Consider the following 21221-nt stretch of genomic DNA (forward strand, 5'->3'; position numbering starts at 1 on the left):
CACTCTCTCTTGTCTCTTACAAAGCTTTCTACTATCTCTTGTGTGCGTTGATTAAAAGAGTTGTAATATCAAAAGAGTTGTAGAAAAAGAGTGAAAGTAATACTCTCGAGTGGGTTGTAAAGTTCGTGGCTATCCTTGGAGCCCTCAAGGCCAAGTAGACGCATCGAGGCGTGGTTGTAAAAGCTAGCTTGGAGCTCCTAAAGCCAAGTCGATATAGTGATACCTCGATCCTCATCGAGAAGGGGAGACGTAGACGATTCTTCGTCGAACTTCCATAAACATCTCTATCCCTCTTTACTTTACGCATTTACTTTACTACGCATTTATTTTACGCACTTACTTTACGCATTCATTTGTGATTGTCCCTCAAGTCTTCCGCTTGCAATTTTTGCAAACTCGTTTTAAAAACGCTAAAGGGCCTAAAAGAACCTATTCACCCCCCCTTTATGTTCTTCAAGTGGTATCAGAGCAGGGTTTTTCAAAATCTTTTAAATGGCCAATCTAGCAAGCGAGTATGCCCAAGGACAATCCACAAATCGTCCCCCTCTTTTCAATGGTACTAATTACGGATATTGGAAAAATAGAATATCTCTATACATCCAATCCGTCGATTACGACCTTTGGAAAATAACGGTGAAAGGTCCCTATATCCCCATGAAAACGGTGGATAATAAGGAAATTCCTAAGGGAATGGATGACTTCACCAAGGACGATATGAAACTTATCTCTCAAAATGCTAAAGCTATGAATATTCTTCATTGTTCTCTAGATATGAATGAATACAACCGAATCTCGGCTTGCACCTCCGCCAAAGAGATTTGGGACAAATTGGAGATTTGCCACGAGGGAACCAATCAAGTCAAAGAAACGAAGATAGACCTTCTACAACTCAAGTACGAGACCTTTGAGATGGAACCCAAGGAGGATATCGACACCATGTTCCGGCGGCTCACCCAAATCATCAATGAGCTTGCCCAACTTGGTGAGAACTACCCAACTAAACAAGTGTGGAGGAGAGCCCTTCGAGCATTACCGGCGGAATGGGATGCAAAGCGCACGGCTATCATTGAATCCAACAAGGGAGATGCGGCATCCTACGACCTTGATCAACTTCATGGGACCCTAAAGACCCATGAACTTGAAGTATCTACCCGGAAGGAGACAAAGAAAGATGACGATAAAGTAAAGGCGAAAGGGATCGCCTTGACCAGTCAACTTGAAGATAGCGACGATGAAGAAATGGCACTCCTCACTAGAAAGTTCAAAAGATTCATGCGGAGTTCCAACTTCAACAAGAAAGACAAAAAGTTTGAGAAGGAAGTGACCTGCTACAACTGTCAACAAAAGGGTCACTATGCAAACGAGTGTCCCTCCAAGAAGAAGGCCGGCAAAGACAAGAAAAAGGCCCTTCTAGCCACGTGGAGCGACAGCGACAACGAAGAGGAGTCTACCCTATGCTTCATGGCGAAGGAAGATCATCTGACCGACTCGGATGACAACGAGGGACAAAGGGGAGACAAGTCATCGAGCACTTGGTATCTTGACAGTGGATGCTCTCGACACATGACGGGAGAAAAGAAGCTGCTACAATCCATTCGACCAAAAGAAAAGGGATCGGTGACCTTCGGAGACAACAGCAAAGGGATCATAGAAGGCATCGGCTCAATAGGTATATCTAACTCTACTATTATTGATGATGTACTTCTTGTGAAAGGGCTTAAACATAACCTCCTAAGCATTAGTCAATTGTGCGATAGGGGTTATGAAGTCAAATTCACACCACACGATTGCACTGTATCACTCACAACTGACAAAACCATTAGTTTCAAAGGTTATAGAAGTGAAAATGTTTACAAGGTCGATTTAAAGATTTCATCTTTTTCAAAAATAAAAAGCCTTGTAACATTAAATGTTGATGACAACATTCTTTGGCATAGACGACTTGGTCATGTTGGGATGAGCACCATAGAAAAACTTTTAAAACTTGACCTAGTTTCCGGAATGCCAAAGCTGAATTTAAAATTAGATTCTTTTTGTGATGCTTGTCAACTTGGTAAACACACAAAGGAATCTTTCAAAAATAAAAATTTTGTATCCACTTCTATGCCCCTTGAATTACTTCACCTAGATTTATGTGGTCCCTCGAGGACAACTAGTCTAGGAGGAAAATCTTATGCTTTTGTCATTGTAGATGATTTTTCACGTTTTACTTGGACATTGTTTTTAGCCCACAAAAATGATGCCTTTGATCATTTCAAAATTTTTGTCAAAAAGGTTGAAAATGAGAAAAATCTTTTGATCAAACAAATCCGTAGTGACCACGGAACGGAATTTCAAAATGAAAATTTTTCAATTTTTTGTCAAAGCAAAGGCATTGGTCACAACTTTTCTTGTCCTAGAACTCCTCAACAAAACGGTGTCGTTGAGAGGAAGAATAGGACCCTAGTAGAGATTGCAAGGACCATGCTATGTGAGCATTCTCTACCAAAATATTTTTGGGCTGAAGCAATGAGTTCTGCTTGTTACATCATCAATCGCGTATCAATAAGGCCAATTCTCAAGAAAACTCCATACGAACTATGGAGAGGGAGAAAGCCTAACATTTCTTACTTCCGCGCTTTTGGATCAAAATGCTTCATCCACAACAATGGTAAGGACAACCTGGGTAAGTTCGATGCTAAATCGGACAAAGGTATCTTTCTTGGTTACTCTACTTCTAGCAAAGCATATAGAGTCTTTAATAAACGTACTTTACTAGTTGAAGAATCTATTCATGTCATATTTGATGAAACTAACCCTTGCTTGCCTAGACCTGTTGTTTCTGATGATGATGATATAGATATCCTTGGCGAAAAGTTGGAGTCCACAAGCCTAGATGATGTTCCTAAAGATCAAGAGGACGCACCTCTTCCGAAGGAGTGGACTACACACAAGGATCATCCCATGGACCTCATCATTGGTAGCCCATCGAAGGGAGTATCTACTCGCTCTTCTAATATGTGCAATTATCTTGCTTTTCTTTCTCACATAGAGCCTAAGAACATAGAAGAAGCTTTACTTGATGATTCTTGGATTATTGCTATGCAAGATGAACTAAATGAATTTAGAAGGAATAAAGTTTGGAATCTTGTACCTAGACCCACTGATAGACCTGTCATAGGAACTAAATGGGTATTTAGGAACAAGTTAGATGAGCATGGTACAATCACTAGAAATAAAGCTAGGCTAGTAGCTAAAGGATATAGTCAAGAAGAGGGAATTGATTATGATGAGACTTATGCCCCTGTTGCTAGACTAGAATCCATTCGTATGCTACTTGCTTTTGCTTGCTCTAGAGACTTTAAATTGTTTCAAATGGATGTTAAAAGTGCTTTTCTTAATGGTGATTTGAAAGGAGAAGTGTATGTTGAGCAACCTGTTGGTTTTGAAGATGTGCACTTATCTGATTATGTGTATAAACTTGATAAGGCTTTGTATGGTTTGAAACAAGCTCCTAGAGCTTGGTATGAGAAATTATCTACCTTTTTGTTGTCTAATGGTTTTTGTAGGGGTAAATTTGATATTACCTTATTTACCTTGACTAAAAATAATGATTTGCTGATAGTACAAATATATGTAGATGATATTATTTTTGGTGCTACTAATGAACACTTGTGTAGAGATTTTTCCAAGCTTATGCAGGATCACTTTGAGATGAGCATGATGGGCGAGCTCAACTACTTCCTTGGTCTCCAAATCAAGCAATGCAAGGATGGTTTCTTTGTCAACCAAGGGAAGTACATCAAGGATATGCTAAAAAAGTTTGGGATGGAGTCTTCCAAAGCCTCATCCACACCTATGAGCACGACAGTCAGACTCGACAAAGATGAGGGAGGTAAACCTGTTGACCAAAAGTTATTTCGTAGCATGATTGGCTCCCTACTCTATGCGACTGCTAGTAGACCTGACATTATGTTTAGTGTTTGCTTGTGTGCACGATTTCAATCATGTCCAAAGGAATCACACTTATTCGCCTTAAAACGCATTTTCAAATATCTTTCAAATACTCCAAATCTCGGATTATGGTATTCTAAGAACTCATTTTTCGATTTAAAAGCTTACTGTGATGCCGACTTTGGAGGATATAAGGTGGATAGAAAGAGCACTAGTGGAACTTGTTTCTTTTTGGGAAATTGCTTGGTGTCATGGTTTTCTAAAAAGCAAAACTGTGTTGCACTTTCAACGACCGAGGCCGAGTATATGGCTGCCGGTAGTTGTTGTGCACAAATTCTTTGGATGAAGTATCAATTACTCGACTATGGTGTTACTTTTTCAAAAATTCCAATCTTTTGTGATAATACAAGCACCATATTTCTAACAAAGAATCCAGTTCAACATTCTCGTACTAAACATATTGACATTCGACATCATTTCATTCGTGATCACATTGAGCAAAATGATGTTGAACTTCACTATGTTGACACCAAGAATCAAATTGCTGATATTTTTACAAAACCACTAGATGAATCTACTTTTACTCGTTTGCGTGGTGAACTTGGCATGATTGAGTTGTAAACACTAGTCGAATACTCTCGTACATATTTGTTAAATTGAGGGGGAGTATTATTAATGTGAGCATTATAATGTCGGATAATACAAATTAATTGTATTTATCCATAATTATGGCTCAACATTCATTTATGTGCTAAATATTTTAAATTTTATTAGTGGATATTTTACCTGTTTATTTGTCTCTCTTTATGTTTATGTCTTTTTGCTTATCACAAAAAGGGGGAGAATTTATTTGGTTAAAATTGCTATTAAATGGTTATTAAATAAATTCACCTTAATTCAACCTCTTAGACTTGTTATTTGATTAAGGGGGAGTTATTTAATAACATTTAGATTATGTTGATTATTGTTTCTCAATTTTTAACCAAGTTTTGTGATCATCAAAAAGGGGGAGATTGTTACGCCTTAAACGCATACAAATCTCGAGGATGAGATTAATGTTTTTAATGCTGTAACATATCCCAAAGTTTTTGTTTTGATGATACCAAAACTTGGCTTAAAAATGTACTAATGTTTTATATTGAGGCATGCAGGAAATTAAGAACAAATTTAAGTTCGGAAGATCCGAAGTTGGTTCGGACGTTCCGAAAAGATGCCGATCAGAAGCAAAGTGGAAGCTGTTCGGAAGCTGCGAGGAGCCAGTTCGGACGGTCCGAAGACGTGATCGGACGTTCCGAACACAAGCAATCAAATCACTTGAATGCGGAGACAAATTGATCTGACTGTTGATTGAGTAAGATTTCGGACGCTACGAAGGACATGATCGGACGCTACGAAGTGTTGAAGATTTCAAATCTCTGGAAACGCGGGAATGTTCGGACGGTACGAACTTGAGTTCGGACCTTCCGAAGCTGGTCATACACTGTCTGAAAGAATCGTTCGGAAGAAACGAAGCTGGATCGGTCCCTCCGAAGCATATGTTCGGACCCTACGAAGTCAAGAACGGACGATCCGAAGTCATCCCAGAATTACGCAAATTGATTTCAATCACATCGGACGTTCCGAATCATAAACAGAAGATCCGAACCTTGGCGTCCAAAACTAGTATAAATAGGCCTTTGAGGATGCATTTTCAATCATCTCACTCCACTCTCTCTTGTCTCTTACAAAGCTTTCTACTATCTCTTGTGTGCGTTGATTAAAAGAGTTGTAATATCAAAAGAGTTGTAGAAAAAGAGTGAAAGTAATACTCTCGAGTGGGTTGTAAAGTTCGTGGCTATCCTTGGAGCCCTCAAGGCCAAGTAGACGCATCGAGGCGTGGTTGTAAAAGCTAGCTTGGAGCTCCTAAAGCCAAGTCGATATAGTGATACCTCGATCCTCATCGAGAAGGGGAGACGTAGACGATTCTTCGTCGAACTTCCATAAACATCTCTATCCCTCTTTACTTTACGCATTTACTTTACTACGCATTTATTTTACGCACTTACTTTACGCATTCATTTGTGATTGTCCCTCAAGTCTTCCGCTTGCAATTTTTGCAAACTCGTTTTAAAAACGCTAAAGGGCCTAAAAGAACCTATTCACCCCCCCTTTATGTTCTTCAAGTGGTATCAGAGCAGGGTTTTTCAAAATCTTTTAAATGGCCAATCTAGCAAGCGAGTATGCCCAAGGACAATCCACAAATCGTCCCCCTCTTTTCAATGGTACTAATTACGGATATTGGAAAAATAGAATATCTCTATACATCCAATCCGTCGATTACGACCTTTGGAAAATAACGGTGAAAGGTCCCTATATCCCCATGAAAACGGTGGATAATAAGGAAATTCCTAAGGGAATGGATGACTTCACCAAGGACGATATGAAACTTATCTCTCAAAATGCTAAAGCTATGAATATTCTTCATTGTTCTCTAGATATGAATGAATACAACCGAATCTCGGCTTGCACCTCCGCCAAAGAGATTTGGGACAAATTGGAGATTTGCCACGAGGGAACCAATCAAGTCAAAGAAACGAAGATAGACCTTCTACAACTCAAGTACGAGACCTTTGAGATGGAACCCAAGGAGGATATCGACACCATGTTCCGGCGGCTCACCCAAATCATCAATGAGCTTGCCCAACTTGGTGAGAACTACCCAACTAAACAAGTGTGGAGGAGAGCCCTTCGAGCATTACCGGCGGAATGGGATGCAAAGCGCACGGCTATCATTGAATCCAACAAGGGAGATGCGGCATCCTACGACCTTGATCAACTTCATGGGACCCTAAAGACCCATGAACTTGAAGTATCTACCCGGAAGGAGACAAAGAAAGATGACGATAAAGTAAAGGCGAAAGGGATCGCCTTGACCAGTCAACTTGAAGATAGCGACGATGAAGAAATGGCACTCCTCACTAGAAAGTTCAAAAGATTCATGCGGAGTTCCAACTTCAACAAGAAAGACAAAAAGTTTGAGAAGGAAGTGACCTGCTACAACTGTCAACAAAAGGGTCACTATGCAAACGAGTGTCCCTCCAAGAAGAAGGCCGGCAAAGACAAGAAAAAGGCCCTTCTAGCCACGTGGAGCGACAGCGACAACGAAGAGGAGTCTACCCTATGCTTCATGGCGAAGGAAGATCATCTGACCGACTCGGATGACAACGAGGGACAAAGGGGAGACAAGTCATCGAGCACTTGGTATCTTGACAGTGGATGCTCTCGACACATGACGGGAGAAAAGAAGCTGCTACAATCCATTCGACCAAAAGAAAAGGGATCGGTGACCTTCGGAGACAACAGCAAAGGGATCATAGAAGGCATCGGCTCAATAGGTATATCTAACTCTACTATTATTGATGATGTACTTCTTGTGAAAGGGCTTAAACATAACCTCCTAAGCATTAGTCAATTGTGCGATAGGGGTTATGAAGTCAAATTCACACCACACGATTGCACTGTATCACTCACAACTGACAAAACCATTAGTTTCAAAGGTTATAGAAGTGAAAATGTTTACAAGGTCGATTTAAAGATTTAATCTTTTTCAAAAATAAAAAGCCTTGTAACATTAAATGTTGATGACAACATTCTTTGGCATAGACGACTTGGTCATGTTGGGATGAGCACCATAGAAAAACTTTTAAAACTTGACCTAGTTTCCGGAATGCCAAAGCTGAATTTAAAATTAGATTCTTTTTGTGATGCTTGTCAACTTGGTAAACACACAAAGGAATCTTTCAAAAATAAAAATTTTGTATCCACTTCTATGCCCCTTGAATTACTTCACCTAGATTTATGTGGTCCCTCGAGGACAACTAGTCTAGGAGGAAAATCTTATGCTTTTGTCATTGTAGATGATTTTTCACGTTTTACTTGGACATTGTTTTTAGCCCACAAAAATGATGCCTTTGATCATTTCAAAATTTTTGTCAAAAAGGTTGAAAATGAGAAAAATCTTTTGATCAAACAAATCCGTAGTGACCACGGAACGGAATTTCAAAATGAAAATTTTTCAATTTTTTGTCAAAGCAAAGGCATTGGTCACAACTTTTCTTGTCCTAGAACTCCTCAACAAAACGGTGTCGTTGAGAGGAAGAATAGGACCCTAGTAGAGATTGCAAGGACCATGCTATGTGAGCATTCTCTACCAAAATATTTTTGGGCTGAAGCAATGAGTTCTGCTTGTTACATCATCAATCGCGTATCAATAAGGCCAATTCTCAAGAAAACTCCATACGAACTATGGAGAGGGAGAAAGCCTAACATTTCTTACTTCCGCGCTTTTGGATCAAAATGCTTCATCCACAACAATGGTAAGGACAACCTGGGTAAGTTCGATGCTAAATCGGACAAAGGTATCTTTCTTGGTTACTCTACTTCTAGCAAAGCATATAGAGTCTTTAATAAACGTACTTTACTAGTTGAAGAATCTATTCATGTCATATTTGATGAAACTAACCCTTGCTTGCCTAGACCTGTTGTTTCTGATGATGATGATATAGATATCCTTGGCGAAAAGTTGGAGTCCACAAGCCTAGATGATGTTCCTAAAGATCAAGAGGACGCACCTCTTCCGAAGGAGTGGACTACACACAAGGATCATCCCATGGACCTCATCATTGGTAGCCCATCGAAGGGAGTATCTACTCGCTCTTCTAATATGTGCAATTATCTTGCTTTTCTTTCTCACATAGAGCCTAAGAACATAGAAGAAGCTTTACTTGATGATTCTTGGATTATTGCTATGCAAGATGAACTAAATGAATTTAGAAGGAATAAAGTTTGGAATCTTGTACCTAGACCCACTGATAGACCTGTCATAGGAACTAAATGGGTATTTAGGAACAAGTTAGATGAGCATGGTACAATCACTAGAAATAAAGCTAGGCTAGTAGCTAAAGGATATAGTCAAGAAGAGGGAATTGATTATGATGAGACTTATGCCCCTGTTGCTAGACTAGAATCCATTCGTATGCTACTTGCTTTTGCTTGCTCTAGAGACTTTAAATTGTTTCAAATGGATGTTAAAAGTGCTTTTCTTAATGGTGATTTGAAAGGAGAAGTGTATGTTGAGCAACCTGTTGGTTTTGAAGATGTGCACTTATCTGATTATGTGTATAAACTTGATAAGGCTTTGTATGGTTTGAAACAAGCTCCTAGAGCTTGGTATGAGAAATTATCTACCTTTTTGTTGTCTAATGGTTTTTGTAGGGGTAAATTTGATATTACCTTATTTACCTTGACTAAAAATAATGATTTGCTGATAGTACAAATATATGTAGATGATATTATTTTTGGTGCTACTAATGAACACTTGTGTAGAGATTTTTCCAAGCTTATGCAGGATCACTTTGAGATGAGCATGATGGGCGAGCTCAACTACTTCCTTGGTCTCCAAATCAAGCAATGCAAGGATGGTTTCTTTGTCAACCAAGGGAAGTACATCAAGGATATGCTAAAAAAGTTTGGGATGGAGTCTTCCAAAGCCTCATCCACACCTATGAGCACGACAGTCAGACTCGACAAAGATGAGGGAGGTAAACCTGTTGACCAAAAGTTATTTCGTAGCATGATTGGCTCCCTACTCTATGCGACTGCTAGTAGACCTGACATTATGTTTAGTGTTTGCTTGTGTGCACGATTTCAATCATGTCCAAAGGAATCACACTTATTCGCCTTAAAACGCATTTTCAAATATCTTTCAAATACTCCAAATCTCGGATTATGGTATTCTAAGAACTCATTTTTCGATTTAAAAGCTTACTGTGATGCCGACTTTGGAGGATATAAGGTGGATAGAAAGAGCACTAGTGGAACTTGTTTCTTTTTGGGAAATTGCTTGGTGTCATGGTTTTCTAAAAAGCAAAACTGTGTTGCACTTTCAACGACCGAGGCCGAGTATATGGCTGCCGGTAGTTGTTGTGCACAAATTCTTTGGATGAAGTATCAATTACTCGACTATGGTGTTACTTTTTCAAAAATTCCAATCTTTTGTGATAATACAAGCACCATATTTCTAACAAAGAATCCAGTTCAACATTCTCGTACTAAACATATTGACATTCGACATCATTTCATTCGTGATCACATTGAGCAAAATGATGTTGAACTTCACTATGTTGACACCAAGAATCAAATTGCTGATATTTTTACAAAACCACTAGATGAATCTACTTTTACTCGTTTGCGTGGTGAACTTGGCATGATTGAGTTGTAAACACTAGTCGAATACTCTCGTACATATTTGTTAAATTGAGGGGGAGTATTATTAATGTGAGCATTATAATGTCGGATAATACAAATTAATTGTATTTATCCATAATTATGGCTCAACATTCATTTATGTGCTAAATATTTTAAATTTTATTAGTGGATATTTTACCTGTTTATTTGTCTCTCTTTATGTTTATGTCTTTTTGCTTATCACAAAAAGGGGGAGAATTTATTTGGTTAAAATTGCTATTAAATGGTTATTAAATAAATTCACCTTAATTCAACCTCTTAGACTTGTTATTTGATTAAGGGGGAGTTATTTAATAACATTTAGATTATGTTGATTATTGTTTCTCAATTTTTAACCAAGTTTTGTGATCATCAAAAAGGGGGAGATTGTTACGCCTTAAACGCATACAAATCTCGAGGATGAGATTAATGTTTTTAATGCTGTAACATATCCCAAAGTTTTTGTTTTGATGATACCAAAACTTGGCTTAAAAATGTACTAATGTTTTATATTGAGGCATGCAGGAAATTAAGAACAAATTTAAGTTCGGAAGATCCGAAGTTGGTTCGGACGTTCCGAAAAGATGCCGATCAGAAGCAAAGTGGAAGCTGTTCGGAAGCTGCGAGGAGCCAGTTCGGACGGTCCGAAGACGTGATCGGACGTTCCGAACACAAGCAATCAAATCACTTGAATGCGGAGACAAATTGATCTGACTGTTGATTGAGTAAGATTTCGGACGCTACGAAGGACATGATCGGACGCTACGAAGTGTTGAAGATTTCAAATCTCTGGAAACGCGGGAATGTTCGGACGGTACGAACTTGAGTTCGGACCTTCCGAAGCTGGTCATACACTGTCTGAAAGAATCGTTCGGAAGAAACGAAGCTGGATCGGTCCCTCCGAAGCATATGTTCGGACCCTACGAAGTCAAGAACGGACGATCCGAAGTCATCCCAGAATTACGCAAATTGATTTCAATCACATCGGACGTTCCGAATCATAAACAGAAGATCCGAACCTTGGCGTCCAAAACTAGTATAAATAGGCCTTTGAGGATGCATTTTCAATCATCTCACTCCACTCTCTCTTGTCTCTTACAAAGCTTTCTACTATCTCTTGTGTGCGTTGATTAAAAGAGTTGTAATATCAAAAGAGTTGTAGAAAAAGAGTGAAAGTAATACTCTCGAGTGGGTTGTAAAGTTCGTGGCTATCCTTGGAGCCCTCAAGGCCAAGTAGACGCATCGAGGCGTGGTTGTAAAAGCTAGCTTGGAGCTCCTAAAGCCAAGTCGATATAGTGATACCTCGATCCTCATCGAGAAGGGGAGACGTAGACGATTCTTCGTCGAACTTCCATAAACATCTCTATCCCTCTTTACTTTACGCATTTACTTTACTACGCATTTATTTTACGCACTTACTTTACGCATTCATTTGTGATTGTCCCTCAAGTCTTCCGCTTGCAATTTTTGCAAACTCGTTTTAAAAACGCTAAAGGGCCTAAAAGAACCTATTCACCCCCCTTTTAGGTTCTTCAAGAATCATCGAAAATCTCGCAGACATTAGTTTTATTCATAAACATTAGTTTGTATTTATGTGTTGTTGTCTTGTATTTCAGACGATTGTCTGCAACAATTACGTTTTTAATCTCAAAAAGATGTCCTTCTTTGAGAATTGGTTTCATTTTCTGTATGAGGCCGTCTTTTATTGTTGCATGTATGCGCGAACCCTAAAAAAATAGAGAGAATCTATATATTATATTTATTTGTTTAAAATATTTCAATATCAAATATAAGAAAATATCTTACCTCCTGATCATGAAAGATGCATTCCAAAGTTGGTCCACTGTTTCCATATAGAAGAAGATCGTAACAACGAATAAGCCGTAGTTTGAATGCCCACTGCCAGGTTGAAGGTTCCACTTGACGGACAGAACTGAATAAAGGGGCCATGAGGGTATGCAAGACTTACTGGCTTCAAAACGATGGGGAGCACAATACTGGAACTTAAAGAGTATTTGTGATTTGGTTGTTGAGTGGTGAAACGATTACATATGGTATTTATAGATTAAAAAAACATCAGTTTTAAAAGAAACGATTTAAAACGGGGCAAAAATTTTGGAACATGTGTCATCATTCAAAATTCAGACGTAAATTTAGATTTGTATTTAGAATTTAATTCCAACTTGTATGAGGTGTATAATTCCCAGACTTAGGTTTGCCATTCCCAAACGGGAATTGAATTTTTTTATTTTTTAATTGAAATTTAATCTAAATTTGTTTGTTATTCCGAGAAGAAACTCAATTTTCTATGATTATACATAAATATACATTAATATGAAGTTATAATTAAAAAGCTTTAATCATTTATTATAATAACATGTATCGAGAATTTCCTGTTATAGAATGTTTTTTGGGCGGGAATTTACTATAATTTTTTTATTTTAATAATTGAAATTTAATCTAAATTTGTTTGTTATTCCGAGAAGAAACTCAATTTTCTAAGATTATATATAAATATACATTAATATGAAGTTTTAATTAAATAACTTTACTCATTTATTATAATAACATGTATCGATAATTTTCTTTTATAGAATGTTTTTTAGGCGGAAATCTACTATAAATAGCAGACAACTCTGCTTTTATATATATAGATAAGAGGTCTCTCAATATAAATTATTATATTATATATTATGGCAAAAACTTGTGAGAGACGGTCTCACGGGTCAAATTTTGTGAGACGGATCTTTATATGGGTAATCCATGAAATAGTATTGATTTTTATGCTAAGAGTACTACTTTTTATGGTGAATATGAGTAGGGTTGACCCGTCTCACAGATTGAGATCCGTGAGACGGTCTCACATGAGACCTACTCATATATTATTTATATGTACACACATTAAATTGTTACATATATGTGCCTAACATATATTTTCAAGTAAATCCCCCCGTCTCTACAATTAAAAATATATAACACAATGTTTTTAACTTTAATTTTTTTTATCTATAATAATTTGATATAAATCGTGTTAAACGAGGGATCACAGCAATTTCAACCAGCATTCCGAGTTAGTCAAACATAGAAATGCGATTTTAGTTTTGAGAGAAAAAAAAAAAAAACATCTGTTTTACGAACCAAAGTCGTTGATGACAATTTGTGGACCCAGTTTACCCAACAGCGCATACAAACGGACCTCATGCCGACCTCTCGACGCTTGCCAATTTCTGAATAAGATAAAAATAAAATCCCCATTTCTATCGATTCGTTCACACTAATTCTCTATATTCACTTCCGATTCTTGATTTCGGGAGGAAACACATAAATGAGAAGAGATTTTGCGTCTATCGTTCGTTATATGTTTGTCTTGATGCTAATCGGTTGTTTGACGGTCTCCCATTTGATTTGATGACACACGGAAGATAAAGGAGAAGAAATGGAGCTGAAGAGTAACTTTTTACCGGAATTTAAAGTCCAGCAGCCGAAATTAACGTGCTTGATATCGAGCAACAAACGCGATTCCACCCCTGTTATCGACATGTTTACTAGGTATTTATTTATTATTTTATACTTCATCGTAATGTGCATGTTTACCTGGGTTTCAATTCATTTTTTCATGGAAGAAATTTCGAAACCGTTGGTCTCACTCTTTCGTTTGGAGGAACTTTTCAATAAGTTAGGAGGATTGCCTGAGTCGCGATGAACTGCTTAAATGTTGGTTGGTCTTTGAAATATTTAGTAACTCAAAATCATCCTTGTTAGTTTCATGGATTTGAATCTGTGGGTAAGAAACCATAAAAAAAACCTGTTTGAGGTCGCGAGACAGAATTTAACTTTCAGTGATTGATGGAATTCAGTAATGATTTGTAATCATTTGCTTAAAGCCATCTAACTATTATGATTGGAGTGATGGTAAAACATTTCTAGCCGTTTATTTGGAATATTCTGCAAGTGAATATTTATCGTGCCATGAGAAGATGTTGGGAGAATAGTACAAGAGTGTGCTTGCTTCATCGTCCATTTCCTTTCACCCAGTTTCCTGTTCTATGCCACCAATATGTAACCGATAATCAAAGTGATATATTTCATGGAATCATTAAATTGCTCGGGATTTCCTTTTGCCAATTTATATTCAAATAAAATCTACCAGAATTTTACCAGGAAAACAGTTATCAAAGTTGTTAGAGCCCAAAGGCCAGATACACAAGCGGTCCAGCCAAGATCAAGGAAACAAATTAAACAGAGATACATGCATAAAAGATTCAGGAAGCATGCGGCAAATAGGGTTGCTTAATTCATTTTCTGGTTTCTAGATTTTTGTTGATTGCATTTTTGAAATAAAGATTACATCCGGATAGCATAAAGGAGATATGATTGGTTTCGTTTGTTTTTCTTTTTGAAAGTTTAAAGCCGGTATTTAATCACATTCAAAGGAAATGAAAAGGCAAGCTTTAACTCTCATTTTACTGCTGCATATTGCACGAGATCACAAGGTTCTTTCTTGATGATCCTCTGCATACATGAGCCACACCATAGGGAGAAAAGGAAGGAAATCCAACAAACACAATAGATTTACACGTTCTCCCCGTATCCCGACCCGTAACGAGATCATACGCATGGTCACATAACATCGTTGTATCAGCTGAGCCAGCCGTTATGGGAGACTTGAAGGCTATTTCGCAGCAGTTGGAGGCCTTCATGAAAATATATAAGGAAGACAAGGAAACTTCAGACCGTCACATGCTTGATCTCACCACCTGATTTGTAGACTTCACCATGCTTTGTTCTGATCGTAAAGGCAGCAACCATAAACACCACGATAACCACAACAAGCTTGATCGTTTCAGTTCTGAATTGGGAGCCGCATCCTTTCATCTGGAAGGCGACGCTCAGTTATGGTTTTTAAAGCTTGATTGGACATACCCAATTTGTCGTGGGCCGATTTTAAAACCTACTGGCTCCTCCGCTTTGGGACTTCTTTTCAAGACGACGAGTTGGGTGAATTGTCCAAACTCGGGCCTTATTAATGAATTGTTTTAGAGTTGAGGCATCTTCTAAACAGTTCATCACAATGACCCAATAGTGATCAAGTTCTTGTCAAAGATTTTGAAGTTCGTTGGCGTACTCAGTGATCGGTTTATTTCCTTGCTTGGCTGATCCCGCCTTTATTTTGACTTCGTAAACATGGGCAGTATCACGAGCCTTCGAATAAGTTCGTTTGATTGACTCCCCAATGGCCTTTGCATATGTCAAAAACGCGACAGTTTCACTGATCGTTGGATCCATCGACTCTCACAGCCACGACCAAGGTTGTAAATGGCGGGAGGCGGTGGCGGGGCGGTCGGTGACCGCCTACCGCCTCGGCCGCCTAGGCGGTGCCCGGGCTGTGGGATTTTTTAAAGTAATTTTTTATAGATAATCATGCAATATTATCATTTTTATGTAAAATGTACAATTAAATAATGTTTAAGCACAAAATATAATATCATCTAGATAATTTGCAATTAATAAAGATTTATCATTATATTAATGTTATTATGCTAACGAAGTAATATATTTTTTTTAACCAAAAAACTAAGTTTAAATTTTCAAAGTTTTAATCAATTATCATCATTAGAACAAGTAGTAGATTAAACATAACTAATCTTCCAAATCATCTACATATGCACCATCTACTACATCCATTATCCTCTGATCATCAGACTCAATCAACATTTTCTTCATTCTCCTCCTCCGATGTTTCTAAATATTCATTAAGTTCTCTAATGGGGATGTTCTTTGCACTCCTCCTTGGATGTAGCACTTCATCCGCTCCCCAGGCCTCCACTACCATTCTCCAAGTAAGACCTTTAAATAGTCCTAATATTTAAAATTAGTTGACTTTGACTTGGTTTTTAAAATTGTTGACTAAATTTTAAAAAGTGTTAGGTTTTTAAAATTGTTGACTACTGCCTCGCCCGCCTGCTCGCCGCCTCGCCCGCCTCGACCTCCTGTTCGTCGCCTCGCCCGCCTCGACCGCCTGTTCGCCGCCTCGACCCGCCTCGTCGCCGCCTCGTCGCCTCGACCCTCCTCGACCCGCCTCGACACCCCTCGACCCGCCTCAACCCGCCTCGACACCCGCCTCATGCATAGGCGGTGCGGTTGAGGGCCGCTTCGACCGCCATTTAGAACACTGGCCACGACATGACCATAGAATCAGCTTCATCCCACGCGTCGAAGCCTTCTTCTCCTGGTTTGAGTCTAGTCCCGAGAAGTTGACTAATTCTCTTTTTTCTCTTCGAATAAGTCCGCACAAATCGGGACCATTTCAAGTAGTTCTTTCCATCCAAAACGATAGTTCGTGACTTCGTTCGATGTTTTGCAAGTCGCTAGTCGTTGGATTGAGAGTTGCATCCTCCGATTTGGCAGATTGCTTCGCAACTACAAATTTTTTCGGAGATTCAGAATCATATATGATTAAGGAATGAAGAGAACGAAAGAGCTATCGGGTAGAAAAAAACTTGAATTTAGAAAATGGCAGGCTCTGATACCATGCCAAAAATCATAGAATAATTTCTTGTATTATTTTCCAATAACTTCATGATAATTGCGAAATACACCAAATTATTTATAATAGAAATCCTAGATCTTAATCCTAGCAATCCACTTGTTTGAGGAAACCAAATATACACTTATATCAATTTAAGATACACAATATCAATTAAATATCTACAAGATATGCCTTCCATCGTGATGTTCAGTTCAGTGTTGGGGACTTGATTCTTCTTAGATTACAGCTGTACCGCCATCTGAGTTTAGCTGCGAGAAATAAGAAGCTCTCTCCAAAGTTCTTTGACCATTTTCCAGTAGCGTCTCGTATTTGAGAGGTGGCATACAAGCTCGAACTCCCCGCTGATTCACATCTTCACCCAGTTTTCCATGTATCTTGCTTGAAGCCTTTCCGTGGCACCTCGGCGGACATCACACCTTTACCACCATTCCAGCAGGACTTCAAACCAGCACCACTGTACTTGACCAGCGTGTTCATCAAGGTCGCACTGAATTGTTGATACATTGGGAAGGACTCTTCCCGGCGGATGCTTCTTGGGAGGATGTTCTCACCCTTGCTGAGCAACACCCTTCTTTCATGTTTGAGGACAACCATGACGTCGACGGGGAGAGTGATGTTAGAGCCCAAAGCCCAGATACACAAGAGGTCCATACCAGATCAAGGAAACAAGTTTATTAGAGATTACACACATGAATATTCGGGAAACATGCGGCAGCTAGGGTTGCTTGATTCATCTTCTGGTTTCTAGATTTTTGTTGATTGCATTTTTGAAATAAAAATTTCATCTGGATAACAGATAGGAGAAAGGATTGGTTTCGTTTGTTTTTCATTTTGAAAATTTGTTTGGAAGATTAGGAATAAGCCTTGTATTTTACATTCAGTGGAAATGAAAAGGAAAACTTTAACTCTCATTTTACTGCCGCATATGGCACGAGATCGTGAGGTTCTCTCTTGACGAGCCTCTATGTACATGGCCACACCATAGGGAGAAAAGGAAGGAAATCCAGCAAATACAATACACTCTCAGATTTACATGATCGCGTCGTATCCTGGCCCAAAACAAGATCCTACGCACAGTCACATAACAAAAGTTTTCTTTTCGTCTTTATCAGACCTTACTGCTTTCTAAATGAACAATTATTCAGTTACTTATTCATTGCATCTTACTTAACCGTATAGGGAGACATTCCCTGCTCAATATTATAGATGGAAACATCTTGAAGTTCACTGCAACAATGACCAAAATATCCAGAACTTGGGTTTATCCAAGAATGAAACATCAAAGCTACCTGAACTCTCCTTCGACCGTCTTCAACTTACCGATCAGGAGTGCACTGGCCTTCAAAGGCGAAACTTTGGTCGTTTTGTTGCTCGTGGGGCTATCCTGGATGAAGAATATTGGGTTGGTTTTTTTCTTTCTTTTCCACTCTGTATAATGTATATATGATGCACCCAACCAAAATCATCATTTTAGTTTATGTTTGTACCATGGTGTCTGTATTTTTCTGAAAGAACATCAGATTTCTTGTCTCCATGTTTGACTTAAAATGGCAGACAGCGGCATGGCTCCGAGCAGAAGCCCATTGGGAATCCTTGTCTTACATGAGGTCAATTATCTGAATTTTGTAGTTTCTACCCTACTTGATTGTGATTCAACATGCTCCACTAATGCCACCCACACATATTAAAGAATCTTTCTGCTGTATATCCTAAATTGTCAATTTTTGTGTCCATTGATTTTCAGGCATGTTGATAGTTATAAAAGAAAGTATGCTGAACAGGCAAGTCTATATAGATTGGGAGTGGGATTTTTTAGGATCATATTATACCCCCTGAATTTTCTTTATCACTGATTACTTGAATTAAGCTGATAAATATACGTTCTTCTTATTCAATGGTAAGTTTTTTTGTTGTCAGAACCTCGTTACTATTTTGTCTTGATGCACAGTATCCAAATTATGGTGCTTGGATTTTTTCTATGGCGCCAATGCCATTGGTTAATGCTGTTAATTGCCAGTTCGCAGTTTTGGTCGTGGACATTAATTGGCTATGTGTTGAATATTATTTCCGAATATGCTTTCTATTTCTGGGACAAGCTCACGTGTGCTTCAGATTTCGTTCATTACAAGTTCTTGTGATGAGCTTCAATTCCTTTAGCGCCATGCAATATATGTTCTATTCCTGGACTATAAAGCTCTCTCAATCTATTCATCTCATGTTGGCAGGAATTTTATGCTTTGAAGCGAAGATGTTTTGGCCAGGAAGGGAAATCGTTGAACTGCTTTTGCTTAGTTGCTGTAAGTAATGCAAAGAATGACACAAGTATTTCACTAAATCCTTTTAAAGTTTTGAGATAATTGTGTTTGTCATGAGTTTTCTTATTCATTTGTTTAGTACCCCGACGCTGTAGTAGTTTGAGAAAATCTCTATTTTTTGTCTATTTATTAATCTATACCATGCTTTGACGCTCATTCCCTTTTTTCCTTTAACATTTATTAGATTTCTGGCAAAATAATTAGTCTAGTCTATGTTGATGATTGCCGCAGCTTAGAACCTCAGTATATCAACCTCATCCTCTAACCTGTACCAAAATCATCTGTTGGCACCATTCTGCTCTTCTGTTTATGTGCATCTTCAATTATAGGTTATATGATCATAAAACGTTGTATCTCGTATCTGCAGCTCTTATTCAGAGGCTCAAAATTTACTGATGTATTTTTGACCATGCAGGTTAAGAAGGAAGAGAAAAATGTTAGAAGAACGGTCCTAAATAGTATAGTGGGAACTTTGGACTTGAGTATTCGACAATTTGTGCAGGGAGAGACATATCCTGAGGTACAATCTTGTGCTCACGAAATGTTGTGGATTTCAATCATGACCTAGCATTATTGTGTGTGAGATAGCAATGGTGCAGCGTTTATAATAGCTGCAACTCAGGAAGTATCATTTGTCATATCTGTTGTCATGCTGTTATTCGATATTTCCTTTATCACTTTTCCACTTATCTTTTCAACAAGAAAAGATTCCGCAGTCTCCCAAACTGAGCCTTCTTTTGCATTATATTCTACGGATGAACACATGCACTTTTATGTGATTATAACGTGTTCCTTAATTTCCGACCTAACTCGGTGGAAGTTTATTCCTTATTTTGTAGGATATTAAGAGATATTCTGCTGTTTTGGCGAACCAAGATCCCCTGGATATGCATAAATATGCTTATATTGCAAATGTGTGTGTGGCAAAGTTTGCTCGACGTCAGGGTATTGCTTCAAACATGATATACTTAGCCACGGATGTTGCCATAGGCATCAGGTCTCATATCTTAACTTTCAACATTGTTACCGGTTCTGCTTGTTTGTTTTGCTCTGTACGTATTGTGCATTGCCATTAATTAATATCTTTTCTCGGATTACTGTTGTACCAACAGGTATGAAGCAGCTCTTTGTTCATGTAAATGCAGACAACAGGCCTGCCCAGGATCTATACAGAAAAACTGGCTTCAAGGTACCCTTGCTCTCATATTGTATAGTCCCTCTTCAATTATTGTTGAACCGTCTTGTTTATTAAATTCTCCACAAAGATATCACAAGGGCTAGTGACTCTACTGATATGCTTTTTTCCCATCATCAAATGTTTGGCAAACAACGTTTCACGACCAACCGAGACTGCAGAAAAAGCATTTCAAAAGCTTCCACTGATTAAACTCATGTAAAATGGACAACCATAGATGCGTCGTATTTGATAAATCCTATTAAACTTATTTTCCATGTTACATTTCTGTTATATATTCAAATCTTAGAAAAACCATTTTTGAATGGATTGGCATACCTTTCGTTTTCTGTAATCTTTATGATGTGAATCTATTAGACAGCATTTTGGGTGGATCTGCAGGTCATCGAAGCTGCTTTGTCTCCTTTATCAAAAGATCAAAGGATACTAATGTCCATGGATTTATAGAAGTGATGTAAAAACATACGTAAATTATGTTCATTGGAGTCAACTTCTTGTGGGTGTTCGCGTATTTGTATTGTTTCATTATATATACATCCTTGAAGTGTAAAAGGTGTGGAAACTTTCTTGTCTAGTTACTAAAATTTACTGTTTACATCCAGGATCGGTATCATTCTTGAGTTACCAGATTTCTAAATATACGTGTTAAAGGTCAGCGCAGTGACTCAATTTTGAGCGGAAATTTCGTAATATGTTCATATTTTTTTATTTAAATCAAATAGTTATTATGAATACATATGGTAATACTTGTAAAAAATTATCATATATAATCATAAATAATGAGAATTGTTATTTACACTTCGGATGAAATTTATTAATAAAGTAGAGTACAAACAATATATAGTGCAAAGAACAATTCTTTACCATATATGTTGTTGAATTTGGTGAAGTAATTAATCATATTTTTAAAAATATTTTATTAGAAAAAAATAAAAATTTAAGGGGTCAAATGGATGTTAACAAT

The 21221-nt window shown here is 38.0% G+C and overlaps 1 protein-coding gene across 3 annotated transcripts; it reads left to right on the forward strand.

Moving 5' to 3' along the window:
- The first annotated feature begins 13380 nt into the window (after positions 1–13380).
- Positions 13381–20852, forward strand: LOC140833744 (GCN5-related N-acetyltransferase 6, chloroplastic-like). Of its 3 annotated transcripts, none has more exons than XM_073198122.1 (8): positions 13381–13746; positions 17927–18149; positions 18268–18354; positions 18492–18528; positions 18973–19044; positions 19478–19582; positions 19902–20251; positions 20639–20852. In XM_073198122.1, exons 2-7 carry the CDS (start codon positions 17983–17985, stop codon positions 20136–20138), a joined length of 705 nt encoding a protein of 234 aa, XP_073054223.1. In that variant the 5' UTR covers positions 13381–13746; positions 17927–17982; the 3' UTR covers positions 20139–20251; positions 20639–20852. The 3 variants fall into 3 exon arrangements, with proteins under 3 accessions (XP_073054223.1, XP_073054215.1, XP_073054208.1); XM_073198107.1 differs by having other exon boundaries at positions 13384–13746; positions 18302–18354; XM_073198114.1 differs by lacking the exons at positions 18268–18354; positions 18492–18528.
- The last annotated feature ends 369 nt before the right edge of the window (positions 20853–21221 follow it).

This window comes from Primulina eburnea, chromosome 1 (genome assembly GCF_022965805.1).
Source record: "Primulina eburnea isolate SZY01 chromosome 1, ASM2296580v1, whole genome shotgun sequence".
Lineage (NCBI taxonomy): Eukaryota > Viridiplantae > Streptophyta > Magnoliopsida > Lamiales > Gesneriaceae > Primulina > Primulina eburnea.